An 18,712-nucleotide genomic window follows, 5' to 3' on the forward strand; every position below is an offset into this window, starting at 1 on the left:
AGTGTCCAAGACAACTCTAAGAACCTACCTCCCTGCCCCAATGTACATCCGTATTATAATATTCTCTGTGGTTTCAGAAATAATCCTACCACTGATACGATTTAATTCAAGGTACCACTCATCACCTGGTGGCACTGTGGATAGAGCACTGGCCCTGAAGTCAGGAGAACCTGCATTCAAATTTGGCCTTACATAGGTGACTAGCTGTGTGACTCTGGGCAAGTCACTTAACCCCGATTGCCTCCCCTTCCCCCAAAGAAAGAAAAATGATTTGTTCCTTATGGACTGCTACTTGTAATGAAGCGCTTCAAATATGAGCAAAAATCACCATCTCTGCATTTCCCCCCAAATCCCTTGCTAAAGGAGTTGCTCCCTGCTAACTCCTTACTCCCTGCCTTGATGCAGAGGCATCAAGGTGGGGATCTGGTAGCCTGGGAGAGAGGAGACATCGACCTTGAATTCTCTCTTCCTTCTCTACTTTCTGCTTCCTTCCCCTCACCCCCACCCCAGTCCTCCCCTCACTGCTTGCTGAATGACTGGACAGGATGGCAGTGGCAGGGGCCTGAAATCCCATCATTTCTGTCGCTGGAGGCAGCCTGTGGGGAACCAAAGATACAGAAAACTCTTTTCCAGCAAAAATCAGCTCCATTTTATTAGAGGGTGGCAAAGAAAGAGGGACAGTGAGCCGAAGGGCTCTCTCGGAACGCTGCGGGCTCCCAGTCACTGATGCACTCTTTCCTCTCTTTCCTTTCCACTCCCAGGTCTCCCCTCCTTCCCATATCTGGTCAGAATGGGAGTGGATCCTGGGGAGCCTGCCATTCGGGCTCCTGCAAGCAGAGGAAGGAGAGGGAACATTAGGCAGGATGGGGGCTCCCCCTGCTGTGAGCAAGGAGACATTACAGCAACAGCAGAATTGGCTAGTCTCTCCACCCCCACCTCCCCCAAAAGATGAATGCTGTGGACAGTGGTCCACTCTCATCTGGATTTCTTATACAAGCACTGAACCAACAAATACTTACTGAGGGCCTATGTGTACAGCAGTCTCCTGGGCACCAGAGAGATAAGAAGGATAAGGTACAACCCATCCAAAGGGATAAAGTGGTAGAACCACAGACCAGGGAATAGGACACTTGTGTCTACAAACACTATATATTTACTATCTGCAAAACACTATACAATACAGTATACAACTAAGCTTAATTCTACAGGAAAGCAGAAATCTAAACCAGGCCCATCAGATAAAGCGTGGAACCTAGAATTAAAAAGACCTGAGTTCCTACCACAGATGCTAGCTGCATGAAGTCACTTCATCTTTCTCTGTGCCTCAGTTTTCCTTCTCTGAAAATGGAGATGATAATAGCTATAGGCCTCCAAAGGTTGCTATAAGATCAAATAAGATGCTTTGCAATTCTGAAGTGCTGTGTATATGTTAATGGTGATGATGACAATGATGATGGTGGTGGTGGAACTCTCCCTAACCCACAGGTATTCACCCACTATCTTCACAGAGGGTAACATTAAACTAAGCAGAAGACATAATCTCCAGAATGGGCTTTTGCCTTTCTTTTTCAAGATGGACATTGGTGGCTAATATGGAAATTTGTTTTGCATGATTTCACATGTATAAATCTATATCAAACTGCTTGCCTTCTCAAGGCAGGGGAGAAGATGAAGGGAGGGAGAAAATTTGCAATTCAAAATTTAAAACAAAAATGTTAAAAAAAAATTTCATGTAATTGAGAAAACAAAAAAGGGGCAAAGAAAAAGGAGCATGGATTAGGGCACACCTAACCCCCATCTGGAAAAAGAAAGACAGAAGCACACACTGGAGATTAGATTTTCTGCTTAGTTTAACGTTAGCATCTGTGAAGAGAGTGGGATGGATACCTATGGGTTACAAAATCTTGAAGTCAAGAGACCAGAGTTAAGTCCATGTTCTTCCAGTCACTAGCTTCCTAACCTAGGGCTAAGTCACTTGCATTTTTTGAGTCTAAGTTTTTATCGTCTATAAAATGGTAACAATAACACATGTACCACTGACATTGTAGAACTATTGGGAGGAAAGTATTTTTTAAACTATGAAGCATGTGCTATTATAGCTGTTTCAGCCAAAATAAGGTGGTGAAAGGGTTATTAGAAAGGGTCAACTTGTTTTCTATCTCTAAAATTCTATACCTTTGACAAGTCCTGGGGTAAGACATCCCTTCTGATGAGGGGCCCCGGGCCCTGACTGACCTGCCCCCTTTGGTTCATCTTGCTGGCCAGAGGGTGGAGCTTCCTGCTACTTGGTCCCAAGGTAGGTGGTGGCCTTTCCCGTTTTCTTCAGGGTCTCCAGCAGGGTTTCCACATTATGCTCTGAATCGATGCACACTTTCTTGTTGGGCAGGTCGATGTCAAACTGGACCCCTGCCATGGGGTGGGAGGGAACAACAGTAATCAGAGCTCCCATGTCTACAGTGCTGCACTGTTTACAAAGTATACTCTCCTTACAATACCCTATGAGATAGTTAAGGATAATTTTATTCTTACTTTATAGGTAAGAAAACTGAAGCTCAGAGAGGGAAATGGCTTGCTCAAGGTCATCATATTACACACAAAGGCAGCCCATATGAAAAAGCACTGGACTGGGAATCAGGAGACCTGGGCACTAGGACCAACTCTGATAACTTACTGCGTTACTGTGGGTAAGTCATTTTCCCTCTTTGGGACTTGCTTTTCTTTCTTTATAAAATGAAGGGGTTGAAAGTGACCATCTCTAATGTCTATTTCAGGTTTAATAGTCCATCATAACTCTAGGATCCTCTAAGTCTCCCAGTCCAGTGCTCTCCTAGTGAGAATGCCACTGAAGGAAGGCTTCCACCTCTTTCTCCGGCACCTTTTAAGTCAACATTTTGTTCTCCCCTCGAGGCTGACATCCTGTGATTCCCTGCCCCTCAACCATAGCCTACTCTTGTGCTCCCACATCATCCCTACAGACTGCCCTAGACTACTGGAGTGGCAGTAAAAAGGACCTAGGTTTGAATTTTGTCTCAGACACTTACTATCGATGTGAGGTGGGCAAGTCACTCCAATGTTCTCCACCTCAGTTTCTCATAGGACTGTTGTCAGGACCAAATGTGATAACAAATGCAAAGCGCTGTGTAGACTCTGGAGTATTATAAAAATGTTAGCTATTACTATTTCTCTACTCCTGTTGCCTGGTTCATTGGGATCTGTTGACTCAACCTTGTCTTGGCTATCCACTGGCCTTGGATTGCTGATGTAATTCAATACAAATTAAGAACCTGAGTGAAAGGCACTGTAGGAATCACTGGGGCAAAAACAAAACTGGCCCTTCCCTTAAGAAGGTGGAGGGGAGGAGAACACAATATGTGCACAAAGAAGTAAATTCAAAATAATTTCAAGAGGGAGAGAGCTTAAAACCAGGGCAGATCGGGAAAGGTCTCATATAGGGATTCTAATGGGCAGAGGTAAGGAAGAATTGCCTTCCAGATGAAAGGGACCACCTGCACAAAGGCACTTAGGTGAAAATGAAATGTCAGGGAAGAGTCAGAAGTTCTGTATTAAATACGACTAATTGGAACTCCTATTATAGAGAGTTTTAAATGCTAGGTTGAATATTCTGTATTTTATCTTAGAGACAAAAGGGATCCACTGGAGATTTTTTTTAAGTAAAGAAGCCACTAAGGTCACATGCATGTTTCAGGACAATAAAGCATAGACTGTAGAGAGGAGAAACAAAGAAAGTTTTAGTAACTATCTGGCTAAGAGGGATGTGAGCCTGAAGTAGGCCAGAAGCTCTGTCAGTGGAAAGAAGGGGAGATTTGCAAAAGATGCTGTGGCAGTAGAACTGATGAAACTGGCAGAGCATGGGGGAAGGCGAGGACAGAGAGGGAAGAATGAGAATGATCCTGAGCAACCAGCAGGATGGTAAGAAAAGAATTTGAGAGTTTTTTTTGATTGATGAGAAACAGGAGAAGTATGGAGGCAGGAAAGAGGGGGAAAAATGGGTTCCATTTTAGATATACTGAGTTTGAAATGCTGACAGAATATTCTGGAAATGTCAAACAGGCACATTTCAGAAGAGAGACTAGAGCAGAATACAGACATCTAGGAATCTTCTGTGCATGTATGTGTGTCTATATCTACATATAAAGAGACATACATATGTGTATGGGGGGGTGTTTATAGATTTCTGTATATTTAACTTAATGTGGGGAAGGTACTGGCATCACTAAAGGTCACAGCATATAAGGATGAGTGCCCAGAAAAAACTCTTAGGAGTTCCTACACTTGGTGGGCTGGAGGAGAAAGAGGGCTAAGGAAAGAATGATCACACAGGTAGGGTTCTCACCAGGAGGGCGGTTTCATGGAAGATAAGAGAGGAGAGTAATCAGTGAAAGCTGAGGAAAAGGGAAAACGTAACCAACAATTTCAAAGGTTCTACCAAGAGGTCAAGGAGAATGAGGACTCTGAAAAGCTCACTGACTTTATCAGTTAATTTTTCTTCTTTCTTTTAAAATCTTTGTTAAAAGGGATGGCTTTCTGAATAGGCATGGGAAGTGAAGTGATATATTTGGAAATGAATGTGATATAACAATGAAAGGCATTGGTAATTTTTAAAAAATAAAACCACATAAAAAAGAAGTATCATTGGTAACCTCAATTTTGGTTAAATATTGGGGCTAGATTCTAAAACAAGAGCCTGAGAGTGTGACTGTGCTGATTTTGCTTAGCTAGACATTAGCCAGCTAGGCCAGTGGTGTAAAGACTGCGGGGCCCAGAGGCAGGAAGAGCTGAATTCAAATCCTGCCTTAGACACTTAACTAGCTGTGTGATTCTAGATAAATCACCTAACCTCTTGTTGTGCTTTAATTTCCTCAACTGTGAAATAGGGATAACAAGCACACTCGTTTCACATGGCTGTAAAAATCAAATGAGATAACACATGTAAAGCACTTTTGTATCCCTTAAAGCCCTATATAAATGTTAGCTATTATTACTATTACTCTTTGTTTCAAGGGAGGGCTCTATGGAGGGGAGTCATTGGGAAATGACTATTTTCTAAAAGAACATCCATAAAGTGTTTACTTAATGGAGGTAACAAGTGTTGATGTTTCAAGTTTTAGGAAAATGGATATTGAACAAAGAACATGAGGGGAATTACAGGGTCAAGGGAAGGTTTTTTAAGGATGGGGAAGACCTGGAAATGTTTGTAGAGGGGGGAGAAGGAGCTAGTCGTTAAGGAGAGATTGCAGACCAGGCAAAGGGGAAAAGCTCCCACAGGAGAGAGATCGAGAGGGAATCAGATCAAAAGTATAAGAAGAAGGGTCACCTACTCTTACTTTTTAGAGGAGGAAAGTGACGCCTAGAGAGAAACAGATTTGCCTAAAGTCATGCCCAGAATGAGTTAGGAGAGCTAAGATTGGAACCTGCACCTACTTCGTAAGCAGACTGGGACACTTCTCTCCCAGGCAGTCTCCTCAGTCCCTTCCCAGGAAAAAAAAAAAATCAAGCCTAGTTCCCTCTACCAACAGGTTCAAAATCAGGGTTAGTATTTTGTTGGTAAAGTGCCAGGTCTGAGACTCCTCTCTTTCTCCCCAAAATTCCTCTATGGAAAAGAGGAAAGGAAGCTCTCAGGGATTCAGATTTCCAAGCAGAGACCCTTTGGGAAAAGCAAATCCCAACTGGTTGAAGGAAATGGCACTAGCTTCAAAACTAGGGATTACTGTTTTTGCCCTTTGGGCAGTCTGGTGAAGTCTATGGATTCCTCCTGAGAATACTGCTTTTAAATGCATAGAATAAAATACACAGAATTACATAGGAAACCAATTATATCGCAAGTTACACACACGAGTTCACAGACCCCAAGTTAAGAAGCCCTACTCTGGAAGTAACTCAGCTTGGCTGTTCAGAGAGCTACCATCAGAGGGTTAGCAACTTTTTCTGTCCTGAGCGTATGGTGGAGAGCGAGGCAATCCTGAATGAAATCAGACCTCATACACAGAAAAGGGAAAGAAAAGAGGAAAAGAGAGAAAGAGAGTCAGAGAGAGGGGAGATAATCATTGAGAAAAAGCAAGCTAGACATTGAGGAAAAGTAGATAAAACACTGAGACAGGTGGCCCTTCCTTGAGCGTGGAATGTGCTTGGAGAGGCTCTTCAGTGGAAGGTATTAAGAGCACTCACTATGTTCTCTCACCTGTACATAATGAGGTAGCTGGCCGGAGGCGGGACTAGCTAGCTCCTACGAAGATGGGACTCCCTCTTCTGGCCTTACTATTAGCCCCATGCTTGAACCTGATCTTGCACGTGTCCTAGCCTCTCTGGGTGTTTTCATCCCTGCCTTGTGCAGGATGTGGGGGTTTCCCCAAGTGCCACTTGCTGTACTTTATAAGTGGCAGGGTGGAAACCACATATATACACCATCCTTATTTTCTCAAGAACTATTCAAATGCACATTTTACTCTTCTCCTAAAAGTTGACCGTCTGGGAATACAAGAGGCTAGAATTCAGCTTTAACAAAGAGGGATAGACTCACTCTCCTTCATTCTGTAGTCAAATGCAGGCCATTAGGGCTCTGTTCTGTTCCCTGAATGCTAGCTGAGCTGATGGCAAGAACCTACAGCCTGAACCCCCTATCCAGCCAGCTGGTATCAAAATTCAAGCCTCTAAGAAAGTGTCTAGGAAAGAGGAAAGCTCTATTTTTGTGTTTGTATCCCCACTGCCCAGAATAGTGCCTTGCATACAGCACGTACTTTAACAAATGCTTGCTGAACTGAAATGAAATACTGCTTAATAAATGGCTGCTCCACAAATGAGTCAAATGAATTATTCAGGATCACCTATCTCTCCTACTAGACATACAACTCAAAGTATTTTTTACTTTGACAATGGATTAATGCTGTCATCTCTGTATATGATAGAGGCAGTCTGGTGTGGTGGAAAGGGGACTAAAGGAAGCCTGAGGAGTTCTGGGTTCTCATTCTTTCTCTACCACTGTCTCGTTATGTGACCCTGGACAAGTCACTTTTCTCTAGACCTCAATTACCTAATCTGTAAAACTGGATGAACTGATACTGAAGGCCTAGGCCATCTCATACAATTTATGATTCCATAACTGCCCCATATATGAGAAGAAAAGATACTCAGCATACAGTTAAGTAGAAGAGCATGCAGAGGAGGGACCTACTTTAAAGTGGCCTCAGTTACACCTTTATTCCCCAATCTACCCCCATTCATACTATCCAGCCTCCTCAGTCCCACTTACCACCCAGCTTGTTGAGGACTCGGGTGACTGCATTAGAACAGCCCTCACAGGTCATGTCCACAGAGAACTCATGTTTCTGAAATCAACAAAGGAGAAAGGTTAACACAAAAAGGCCCCCAGAGAAGACACTTCTCACCTGACCAGGAAGCATATGGTAGTCAGAAAGCCTAGCCTGGGCAGGGGAGCAAGAAATGTTGCTTTCTCTTTAAAGCCAGTCAGTTGACAAGCATTTATTAAGCACCTATTACGTGCAGGGTACTGTGCTAAGTGCTAGAGATACAAAGAAAGGCAAAAGCAGTCCCTGACTTCCAGAAGCTCTGGGGACAACATGAAAACAGCTAGGTATAGACAAGATAGATACAGGATAAACTGGAAATAATCAATAAAGCACTAAGGGGGATAAGGAAAGCCTTTTTATACAAGGTGGGATTTTAGCCAGGGACTGAAAGAAGCCAGGAGATGGAGATGAGGAGGGAAAGAAACAGTGCAAACGTCCAGAGTTGGAAGATGGCCTATATTAGCAAAGGCAGGCCATGGAAGAGTTGGTGGGAGAGGGTATAAAGTGTATGAGGACTGGGAAGATCAGATGGGGCCAGATTGTCAATGTCAATGACAGAGCATTTGTATTTGTGTGTGTGTGTGTGTGTGTGTGTGTGTGTGTGTGTGTGTGTGTATGTTGTGAGCCTGGGTGACTGGAAGGATGCTCCTGGGGAGCAAGGACCATCTTTTATCGTTCTTTATATCCCCAGCACTGAGCACTAACACATGGCACATAGGAGCTTAACAAATGCTTACTGACTGACTGGTGTCTTCGATGATAATAAGGAAGTTCTGAAGGAGATTTTGGAGAAAGGTAATACGTTCAGGTCTTCCAAAGTTGTTTGTCTTTGTAATACTGCTGTTATTGTATAAACTGTTCTGCTTCTGCCCACTTCATTCTACATTGTTTCATATAATTCTTCTCATGTTTTTCTGAAACTAGCCCCTTCATCATTTCTTTCAGTACAAAAATATTCCACCACTTTCATATACCATAATTTCTTCAGCCATTCCCCAAATGGTGGGCACCCCCTTAGATTCCAATTCTTTATTACTACAAAAGAACTAATGAAACATTACCGAGCTGTATAAAACAGTGAATATGAGGAATTCAGAGAAATATGGAAAGACTTGAATATCTGATGTAAGTAAGCAGAGTAATGAAAATGATACATACTACAATAGATATAAACAAAAAGCAACCAAGTGAAGATAAACACTATTATAATAATGACTAATCTTGGTGTTAAAGAAGTAATGAGAAAATGCACTATGTATAAATACCTCTCAACTCCCCTCCCTCACATATACATATGATCAAGAGCCATTACCAAATAGGTTAAGTGGACAAAGCATATGGAAAATTTTCAGAAGCCTGCAAACTATCAACAGCTGTCTTTTCCTTTTGAAGAGGTTGGAGACTATGATTGCATAATATTACATATTTGATCACATGGTATCATTGTGTCAACTCGTTTTAACTTTGTTTCAAAGGTTGATTTAAATGGCCTCTGATGTCCCTTTCTGCTCTGTTATCTAAAATTCTATAATCTCAAGGGAATGTAAGATTCTTGAGTGGAGGGGGTAGGCACTAAAAAGTCATTAACAAAATGTTTTTTAAATTCTTATAAATTTAGTAACCACCAAAAAACACTCAAGAAAAATATAAAATAAGAAGTAAAATCTTAAATAAAACTCTTAGAATAGGGACTCCTAACCTGAGGCACATATGCCCCCCAGAGGGTACAAGAAGCTTTCTAAGGAGGTATAGAGACTATTTGGTAAACAACTGCATTGCCCTATAGAAATACAGCAAAGGGAAAAAAAATGTGGATTGTGGCTCTGTGGTGAGGAAGCACAGATAGGGTAGGAAAAAATGGGAGTGTTATAATGCATCTGAAAAATTTGAAAGAAACAATGGAAGGAATAATTCCTACTGATGACAACCAAATAAATGAGATTTTAACATGGAACCCTTTTCATGTTGAGCTAGAAAAAAAATCTGCAGCAGCCACCTACTGTAAGATGAATAAACTGAATTCCAAAAGAACCAGAGACTCTGAACTGATTTCCAAACAATGAAGTTACAAGACTTTTGGTGTGCCCTTGGAGAAGCATATCTCATTACTACCAAATGTGCTCACAAGGCCTGAATCCTATTGATAATAACTTATCTCTGTGAATCAAAATTTTCGGTCCTGTTCTCAATCAAATCCAAGGCAAGAAACTGTAGGTTGAACATGATTTTGGATGTCTCTTTCAAAATCTACACTAAGAATAAAACTATCTGTTGACAAGAAAGAGGAGCAAGAGTCTTACTAATGAATATTTAACAACTTTTTGATGCTAAAAATGTATACTGAATAAAACTTTCTCTATGAAAAATTAATCCACTTTATTTCTTATTCCATAGAAACGGTAAACTCCAAAATTTATTTTTTTCACAATGAACAGGGAGTGCAGGGGGTAAGCAGGCAGAAAGGTAACCAAGCATTATTAAGCATTTACTATATGCCACCACTGTGCTATGTGCTGGGAATAAAAATAAAAGATGACAATACAGTGCCTTCTCTCAAACCTTACATTATAATGGGGAAGATAATAAATAAATGAGAGACAAAGAAGGTGGGAAGAAAGGCACCCAGGGGATTATGATGGTGAATCTGAGAGTCAGAAGCCAAGACTGGAGAGCAATGAGGCATGGGCCCCAGCAGGGTGGAGGAATGTTCTAGATGGAGAAAAAATGTGGGAAAACCAAGATATATGGGGACTGAAAAAGACTAGGGAGCCCTGCCCAAATGAATTATCAAATTATAATCAGTCGCCAAGTCACCAAGCTATAGTACTGGTTCTGCTGGTTCTCTTTATGCATTAATATAGGTCTTCCTTATTTCTTTATTTGCTTCACCTTTACTTTAAAATACCATGATTACTTCAGCTACTCACCAATTATGGGACATTTAGGTTGCTTCCATTTTTTCTTTTGGTCTCACATATAGGCCAACTATGATTATTTCTATATGGGTAGCTTTTTGTTATGATTTTGGGGAGACAAAATCCCAATTCCTTTTTGGAATAAGGAATGCAATCAAAATGTCCAAAGGTACAATGTGGAGTTTTTCAAAACTGTCCAGTCTTCAAGAAAAACCCACTGAGGCAGAGCTTTGAGCCAATGGCACTTTATTAAGGGGTTCATGGTACCCTCTAAGGGAGTGACCCCAGATCTTCTTCACAATCTAAGATGTTCCCTTCCTCCAGGGCCTTAATTTTATAGTGCTTGATTCCCACACAATACAGGTGAAGTGAGACAAAAATACAGAGCCTGATTGGCAGACAAACCTTGCCCTTGAGAAAGTCTACAAAAAATACAGAATTCTACTAGTTGACAAATGGGCTAGTGGACAGACCTTAACAGACCTGTCTTGACCTTCCAGGAGGTCCTACCAAGCCAATAAGCAGGTCTGCAGGGTTATGCTGATGAATAGATATCAAAATATTTACATAAGCAAATGGGCCAGTAGAAAGGCAGCCTGCAATCCGGCAACCAGGGTCACTACATGCTAATGATATTATCTCCTCATGTTGGGCAATAGAGGGATGACAAGGGACGGAGGGACAAGAATAATGGCTAGGGGACTCTCCATGTAATTGAGAGTCATAACAGGCTTGGTTATCATAACAAGAAAAAACAAGGGTAGATGTCCTCTAGTTAACTTTCTATGATTAAGCAAGTGAACTTACAATCTGTAGTTCACAGCTCTGAGGCCTACTACCCAAACTTATAATCACTACTCTTATGGAATCATATTAAACTGATTAATACTGATTGGAATAATATAGGGGTCCAATAAATCATCTATCACATTAGGTATGATCAACTGTGTCCTTATTACATATCATACTACTGCTCTCCAAAAGGTCTGCAGCAACTGACAAGTGGCACCACTAATGGACTGTAGGTATTATTTTCTCTTGATGAGCTTCCTAAAGCCTTCCCACTACATAGTAGGCCTCTTGTCCTGAACTCAGCAGATGACATCTATCTGTTCCACTGAATTCATGACTAGCCCTCCAAGGGCTAGGAAGCAGGAGAGAGGGAGAAAAGAACTATCAGCTGATTAAAAAAGTTCCTCCTGAGTGCCACCCATGGGGTGTTATCCATCAATCAGTCAACAATCAACAAAGCACTGAGCTCTACTATGTGCCATGTACTGTACCAGCCGCTGGGGACACAAGTACAGAGAATTCAACAATCCCAACTCTCAATGGGTGAGTCTAAGGGGGAGATAACTAGTACATGAATGTGTGTGTGTGTATGTATATGTACATACGCAGGTGGAGATGAGCGAGCTGTATCTGAAAATGGAAGACAGGGCTTCCATGAGGTAGAAGGAAAGCATGCATTTCTAGGCAGGTTTCAGGGCCAGAGTAAAGGCAGATGGACAGGAGATGGAGTGCTTTGAGTGAGAGAAATACAGAGGACAGCTCTGGCTGGATTGAGTGAATGAGAGAGAGAGTAATGTCTAATAAAGTTAGAAAGGTAGGGTGGGACATACCTTAAAAACTAAACAGAGAAGTTTATGTTTCATCCTACAGGGCAACAGGAAGCTACGGGACTTGGTGAAGTAAGGGAGTCAAATTTGTGATCCAGGAAAATTATTCTGGCAGGAGTGTACAGGATGGAGGAGAGTGGTGAGAGAAACTTGAGGCAGGGAGACCAATTAGGAGACTATTATAATAATCTAGGTGAGAGGTGATAAAGGTCTAAACTAAGGTGGTAGCTGTGTAAGTAGATAAAAAAGAGGTTAGATATGACAAATGTTATAAAGGTGGAAATGGAAAGATCTGGCAACTGCTTGGATATTGTGGAGTGAGGGACAATTAATAATAATGCTGAGATACTGGAAAATGAAGGACAAACAACAACAACAACAGAAATAGGGAAATATGGAAGAGGTGAGTGCGTAGGGCAGGGAATTCTTAAGTTGGTGACCGAACTTTTTAAAAAAATTTAATAACTATTTTAAATGATTCACTTTATAATCCTATGTATTATTTTATGCATTCAAAAACATTCCGTGGAGTACATAGGGTGGTTGTTTTTTTTAAGCTGCCACACAAAAAAAAAGAAAAACTCTTGATATAGGAGGAAAGACCATGAGTTCAGTTTTAGACAGGTTGAGCTTAGGATGTCTATGGTACAGACTTTTGAAATGTCCAATAGTCACCTGGTGACCTAGGGTTGAAGTTTGGAGATAGACTGGGTTAGGATATATAGATAGATCTGGGAGGCATCTATGTTGAGATTATAGTTAAACCCATGGGATAAAGGTCCCAAGAGAATGAGTACAGAAAGAGAAAAGAAGGGGAGGGGGTGCCCAGGTTAGAATTTTTGGAGAAAACTCCACATTTAGGGAGTGTGATGAGCCAGCAAAGGAAACTGAGAAGAGGTCAGACTGGTAGGAAATGAACCAGGAGAGAGCTGTCAGGAAAACTCAGAGAGGTAAGAGTATCTAGGAAGACCGAGTGGTCAACAGTGTTAAATTCAGCAGATCAACTGAAAAGAACTGGGATGGAAAATGGACCACCAGATGTGGCAATTAAGGTTTTATAGGGAACTCTGGATACTAGTTGAGTGAGGAAGTCAAAAGCCAAATTCCAAAGGGATGAGGATTAAGTGAAAGGAGAGCAAGTAAAAGTACCGCAGGGAAACAAATTTTTCTACCTTTAGTTTTTTTTCTGAACTAAGGTGAGATCTAATCCACCTACTAGTTTACAAAACACAAATAGCTGGTTGCTGATAGAGACTATGTAAGATATACAGACATACTTTGTTTTACTGTGCTTTACAAATAACTGATTAAAAAAAACAAATGGAAGGTTCGTGACAACCCTGCATCAACCAAGTCTATGGGTGTCTTTTTCCAATAGCATGTGCTCACATTGTGTCTGTGTCATATTCTGGTAATTCTCATAATATTCTAAACTTTTTCATTATTATATCTGTTATAGTGATCAGTGATCTCTGTTGTTATTACTGTAATTCTTTTGGCGAGCAATGAAATGTGCCCATGTAAGACAGTGAACTTAACTCATGTATGTGTTATGACTGCTCTACAAACAGCCGTTCCAGTCTCTCTCCCTCTCCTCAGACCTCCCTATTCTGTGAGACACAACACTGAAATGAGGCCAGTTAATAACCCTACCCTACAACTGTTCTCCTGAAACAGTCAATCAGAGAAGCAAACTTCACTGTTGTTTTATTTTAAGAAATTTCCACAGCCCCCACATTCCATGTACCAATGGCAAGTGGAATCATCTTTTCAACAGTTTTTGTACATTTTGTGTTTACCACAGGGTAGAATCCCTGACTGCTGTGGTTAGCGTGCCAGGGTTAGGTTGAGCGAAACAGACAATTTTTAGGGCACCTTTTCTAGCCTCCTCCTCATCAGGAGTATGGTCCTTTAAAAATGCTGCTCAGACTCCCAGGGGACTGCTGAATGCCACTGCTGCTTCAGTCCAGTGAGAAAACAACCCCATCATCTGGGCTGCCTGGGTGCAAGATTGTGACTATAGCTCCCAGTGTAGCTGCATCTGCTGCTTCATCACTTGTCAGTTGCCACATGACTTTGAGGTAGGTAAAAATGGTAAAATGGTATGGGTTGTATCTTTTGACTTGCACATAAACTGGATTTAAGTGAGGCAGAATTGTGTAAAGTCATTGGCCTTACTCTCTCTTCCACAGTCATCAAAGTCCAGTGGAAAGACAAAAGTCAAGATGATTGGTGATGGCTCAGGATGTAGCAGATGACCTTGGTATCTTTGATATCTAACCAAGTTCTAAGCACTCCACAGTACCTGCTTTAGCTACCTTCGTGGTATTTGGAAAAAACTGTTCTCATCCACTCATTTTACTAGGGAAAGTCTTCATATGCTTGGGGAAGACACTCCCTAACTCACCAAAGGGTCTGAGGCCCCTTGATTGCCCTCAACCTGGTTTTGCCAGTCTGCCAAAATAGTTTACCAAGGTCTACCATGCTATGCATGCTACAGCTTCTTGGAGCCACAACTGAGAGATGGGTGAGCAGTTAGATACCAAAAATGGAAAGCAGTCCTGAAAATAGCTTGGCAGCCCTCATTAGCACCCAGAGGTACTAGTCTTCCCTGAACATGAATATACCCCACAACTCATGCCAATCTTCCACACCTATCACCATGACAAGTCAAGCAGCCATCAACATGGAGGTAAGACCCTTCACAAAAAAAAAGATTACTCCACCCGAGATACACTCAAGCTAAAGACCTAAGCTAACCTCTGTTCCCTACTGCCACATGTTGGGGCTCATCCTAGCAGCAAAATAGCTGTTTGTTCTAATTCATTATTTCAATAAACTTTTATTTGGTATCTATTATATATGCTGGTGATTTAAAGATAAATAAAAGCCTTTCAATTCTAAAAGTTTATAATAAGTATAATCTGAAACATGAACAGGGGTTAAAAACATGTACGAAGATAAAAAAGACTATACGCTCTGAGAATATAAGGGTAGAGGGAACTCAAACGAGAGGCATCAAACAATCAACAAACATTTATTAAGCGTCTCCTATGTGCCAAGCACTGGGCTAGATGCTGGGGCTACAAAGATAAAAGTGCCGCAAACCCTACCCTTGAAAAGCTCACTTATCTAGCTGGAGAGAGAGAGAGAGAGAGAGAGAGAGGGAGAGAGAGAGGGAGAGGGAGAGGGAGAGGGAGAGGGAGAGGGAGAGGGAGAGGGAGAGGGAGAGGGAGAGGGAGAGGGAGAGGGAGAGGGAGAGGGAGAGAGAGAGAGAGAGGGAGAGAGAGAGAGAGAGAGAGAGAGAGTGAGTCAAGGTTTGAGCTCAACTTTGAAGGAAACTAGGGATTCTAAGAGGAAGAGGAGAGGAGGGAGTGTATTTCAGCCATGAGGGATAGCCCAGAGATGGGAGAGGGAAGGGAAAGGAATAAGCTTTTATATAGTGTCTACTCTACGCCAGGCACTGTGCTAAGCATTTTACAAATATCATCTTACTTGATCCTCACAACAACCTGGGGACGTAGGTGCTGTTATTATTCCCATTTTAGACTTGAGGAAACTGATGTAGACAGAGGTTATGTGACGTTCCCAGGGTCACACAGTAAATTTAGGTCTAAATGAAAAAAGTTTTAAATATCAAGTTGAGGAGTTTGACAAAACTCTTACAAACAAATTTTGCATATATTAAACTTGCAAAAATATAAAATCATTTCAGCTTCTCTCAATCACCTTAATTCCTCCCTTTTACTCACTTCACAAATGGAATTAGTCACTGAGGCTTATAGATTTTATCTCTTTAATCACTTACCTTCAACTCACACAGCCAGCACCCTAGTCCAAGTTCTCATTATGGATCACCCGGAAATTTATTAGCCTCCTAATTGGTCTCCCTGCTAGCTAGGTGGCACAATGTATAGAGTGCTGGGCCTGCAGTTAAGAAGATTCATGTTCCTGAGTTCTACTCTGGCTTCAGACACTTATGATCTGTGTGAACCTGGGCAAGTCACTTTACCCTGTTTCCCCCAGTTTCCTCATCTGTAAAATGAGCTGGAGAAGGAAATGACAAACCACTCTGGTAACTTTGCTACAAAAACCTGAAATGGGGTTATGAAGAATTGGACACACCTGAAAAACAACTCAACAACAAAAATGTTCTCTCTTTCTCTAGTCTCTCCTCACTTCAATAAATCCCCCCTACAGCCACAAGTGATTTTCATAAAGCGTAAGTCTAACCATATTACTTCCCCCTACATAAAATGGAGTTGACTTCTAAGGTCAAATATAAACTCCTTCATTTGGCTTTATTTAAGCTCTTCATGATCCAGTTCTTTCCCGTGTCTCCGGTCTCCTTACATATCACTCCTTCACCCCCCATACTGTCCATTCACACTAGCTGTGACATTTGATGTTCCTCACATATAGCACGCCACCTCTCATCTCTGTGGTCTCTGCCCTGGCTGGCAGAGCCCAGGCCTGAAATGTTCTCCTTCATGGGTTCCTTTAAGTCTCAGCTCAAAGTGCTACATTCTCCAGGAGGCATTTTAGGGTTGGAGTTAGACTCTAAAGCCTAAGGTTAGAATTTAGGGTTAGGGTTGTGTCTGCTTTGTATATGCTCTCTCTGGATAGAATGTAAGCCCCTTGAGGGCAGGGATTTTTTTTTTCTCTGTGTCACCAGCATCCAGCATAGTGCCTGCCACATAGTAGGTGGTTTATACATGCTTCTTGATTGATTTTAATAAGTCACAGCATACAGTAAATGCTTGAGAATATTTGCTGAATGAATGTATCTCACTTCGACCAAAATCTACATCAGTGGTTCTCAAAATATGGTCTAGGGACTCTTGCAGTCCCTAAGACTCTTTCAGGATGTCTTATAGGTTAAAACTATTTTTATAATAATACTAAGATTTTTTTTCCAATATGATAAATAATTGATCTTTAGGGTCCTCAGTTTTTAAGAGTATAAAAAGATCCAAAGACCTAAAAGCTTGTGAATCACTGGCCTACATCAGAGACGTCAAACACAACCAAATGGGGCCCACAGCACTTCCCAGTAGGACATGAACCAGATTAAAATGTAATGGGGAAATATTTAATAAAATAAATAAAAATACAATAAAATATAAATAACATTAACACATGGTTCTCTACACAGGGATGCTTATATATGGTTTCATGGTCCTGTTTCCATTTATGTTTAACATCCCTGGTCTACATAATATTCCTAAGAATCGGTCTTTCCTCTCTTCCATTTTTTAGAAACCATTTAATGAATGCTCCCTATAGTTACTGTCCAGAACTTCCCCCATATGTCTTTTTTCTTTAGGAAGGATGTGGACTAAGAGCAGTACAAAAATTACAAGATACATTCATCATACATTTTATTCAGTTTACACAGAATCTTAGAACTGGAAAGTCCTTTCTAATTTGTTACTTATAACAGAAAAATAACATTTGGAATTCCATTAAGTAGAAGAAAAACTACGTTCAAATAAAAGGGCGCTCACACTATAATCTACCCTCCACAGACTTAGAAGTCACAAGAAGGTAGATCTTGGCTCAATATAAGGAAAAAGCTAACAGTCAGACAGAGCCTGACTGTGGATGAGGTTGTTTCCATAAGGAATGAGTCCCCCATTACTGGAAAAACTAAAAGAGAAGCACAGGGATGACTTTTCAGGGAAGCTATTGTTGGAAGAATGGATTCAAATAGTAGATGATCTCTAAGATTCCTTCCAGGTCTGTGATTTCATGTTTTCTGGGATGGAAAAAAACAGAGGCACTCCAAACCCATAGCCTGCTTATTCCAGGGATGCAGGTTAACCTTCCTTTGTGCAATGGGTATCATCCCTACCCCACAAGATGGTTATGAGGCTCCAGAGAATAATCATCGTAGCTAACATTTACACAGGGCTTACCATGTGCCAGGCATTGTGCTGAGCACTTTACAATTATCATCATTATCATCATCACATCATCTAACATTTATTTATACAGAACTTAACTATATGCCAAGCACTGTGCTAAGCACTGAATAAGCATTATCTTGTTATTAAAAAGACTAATAATAAGAGCTAACATTTACATAGTGCTTATTATATGCCAGGCACTGTGCTAAGTACTTTACAATTATTATCTTAATAATAATAAAAAGCTACCATTTTATGTCTCTTACTATGTGCCAGGCACTGCGTTAAGTAAGCACTTTACAATTACTATCTTCTTCTTAATGATAATAGCTAACATTTATATAGGACTTGCTATATGCCAGGCACTGTGCTTTACTATTTTATTAGTATTACTAATAACAATGGCTAACATTTATATAGCACTTACTATGTGCCAGGCACTGTGCTAAGTGCTTTACAATTATCTCATTTGATCCTCACAACAACCCTGGAAGTAGGTGTTGTTATACCCATTTTACAGATTGGGAAACTGAGGCAAACAGAGGTCAAGTGACTTGTCCAGGGTCATACAGCCAGTAAGTGTCTGAGGCCATTTTTGAACTCAGGTCTTCCTGGCTCTGGGCCTAGCATTCTGTCCACTGTGCCACCTAACAGCCCACTGTGCAAACTTTAAGCTACTTAAGCATATCATGTATCCTTTAAGCATATCAACTATGACATTGTTATTGATCACAAATGGTTTCTTCTAAGCTGACATGTTTGTCTCTCAACTTTCCCCACCCCTTTCCCTCTTTACTGGAATTGTACACTGGCAAAAACTATCAGATTTGGGTGAAAAGAAGAGGAATGACCCAGGAGGTGGGTGACCTCTGTTCTAAGTCCAGTTCTGCCACTGATTCACTGGAAAAATCACTTCCCTTCTCTGGGCTTTAGTTCCTCTTCTG

General features: G+C 41.1%; 1 protein-coding gene across 1 annotated transcript in view; it reads right to left on the reverse strand.

The window, feature by feature from the left end:
• Positions 1-625: 625 nt before the first annotated feature.
• The window catches only part of ATOX1 (antioxidant 1 copper chaperone), a 63,656-nt gene continuing 45,569 nt past the window's right edge, over positions 626-18,712 (reverse strand). Inside the window, exons 3-5 of the mRNA XM_072629295.1 lie at positions 7,268-7,343; positions 2,236-2,406; positions 626-827 (exon numbers count right to left, since the gene is read on the reverse strand). Coding sequence (XP_072485396.1) covers positions 2,282-2,406; positions 7,268-7,343 — 201 coding nt within the window. The 3' untranslated portion in view covers positions 626-827; positions 2,236-2,281. The remainder of the gene's footprint in view (positions 828-2,235; positions 2,407-7,267; positions 7,344-18,712) is intronic.

Source organism: Notamacropus eugenii, chromosome 1 (genome assembly GCF_028372415.1).
Source record: "Notamacropus eugenii isolate mMacEug1 chromosome 1, mMacEug1.pri_v2, whole genome shotgun sequence".
Taxonomy (NCBI): domain Eukaryota; kingdom Metazoa; phylum Chordata; class Mammalia; order Diprotodontia; family Macropodidae; genus Notamacropus; species Notamacropus eugenii.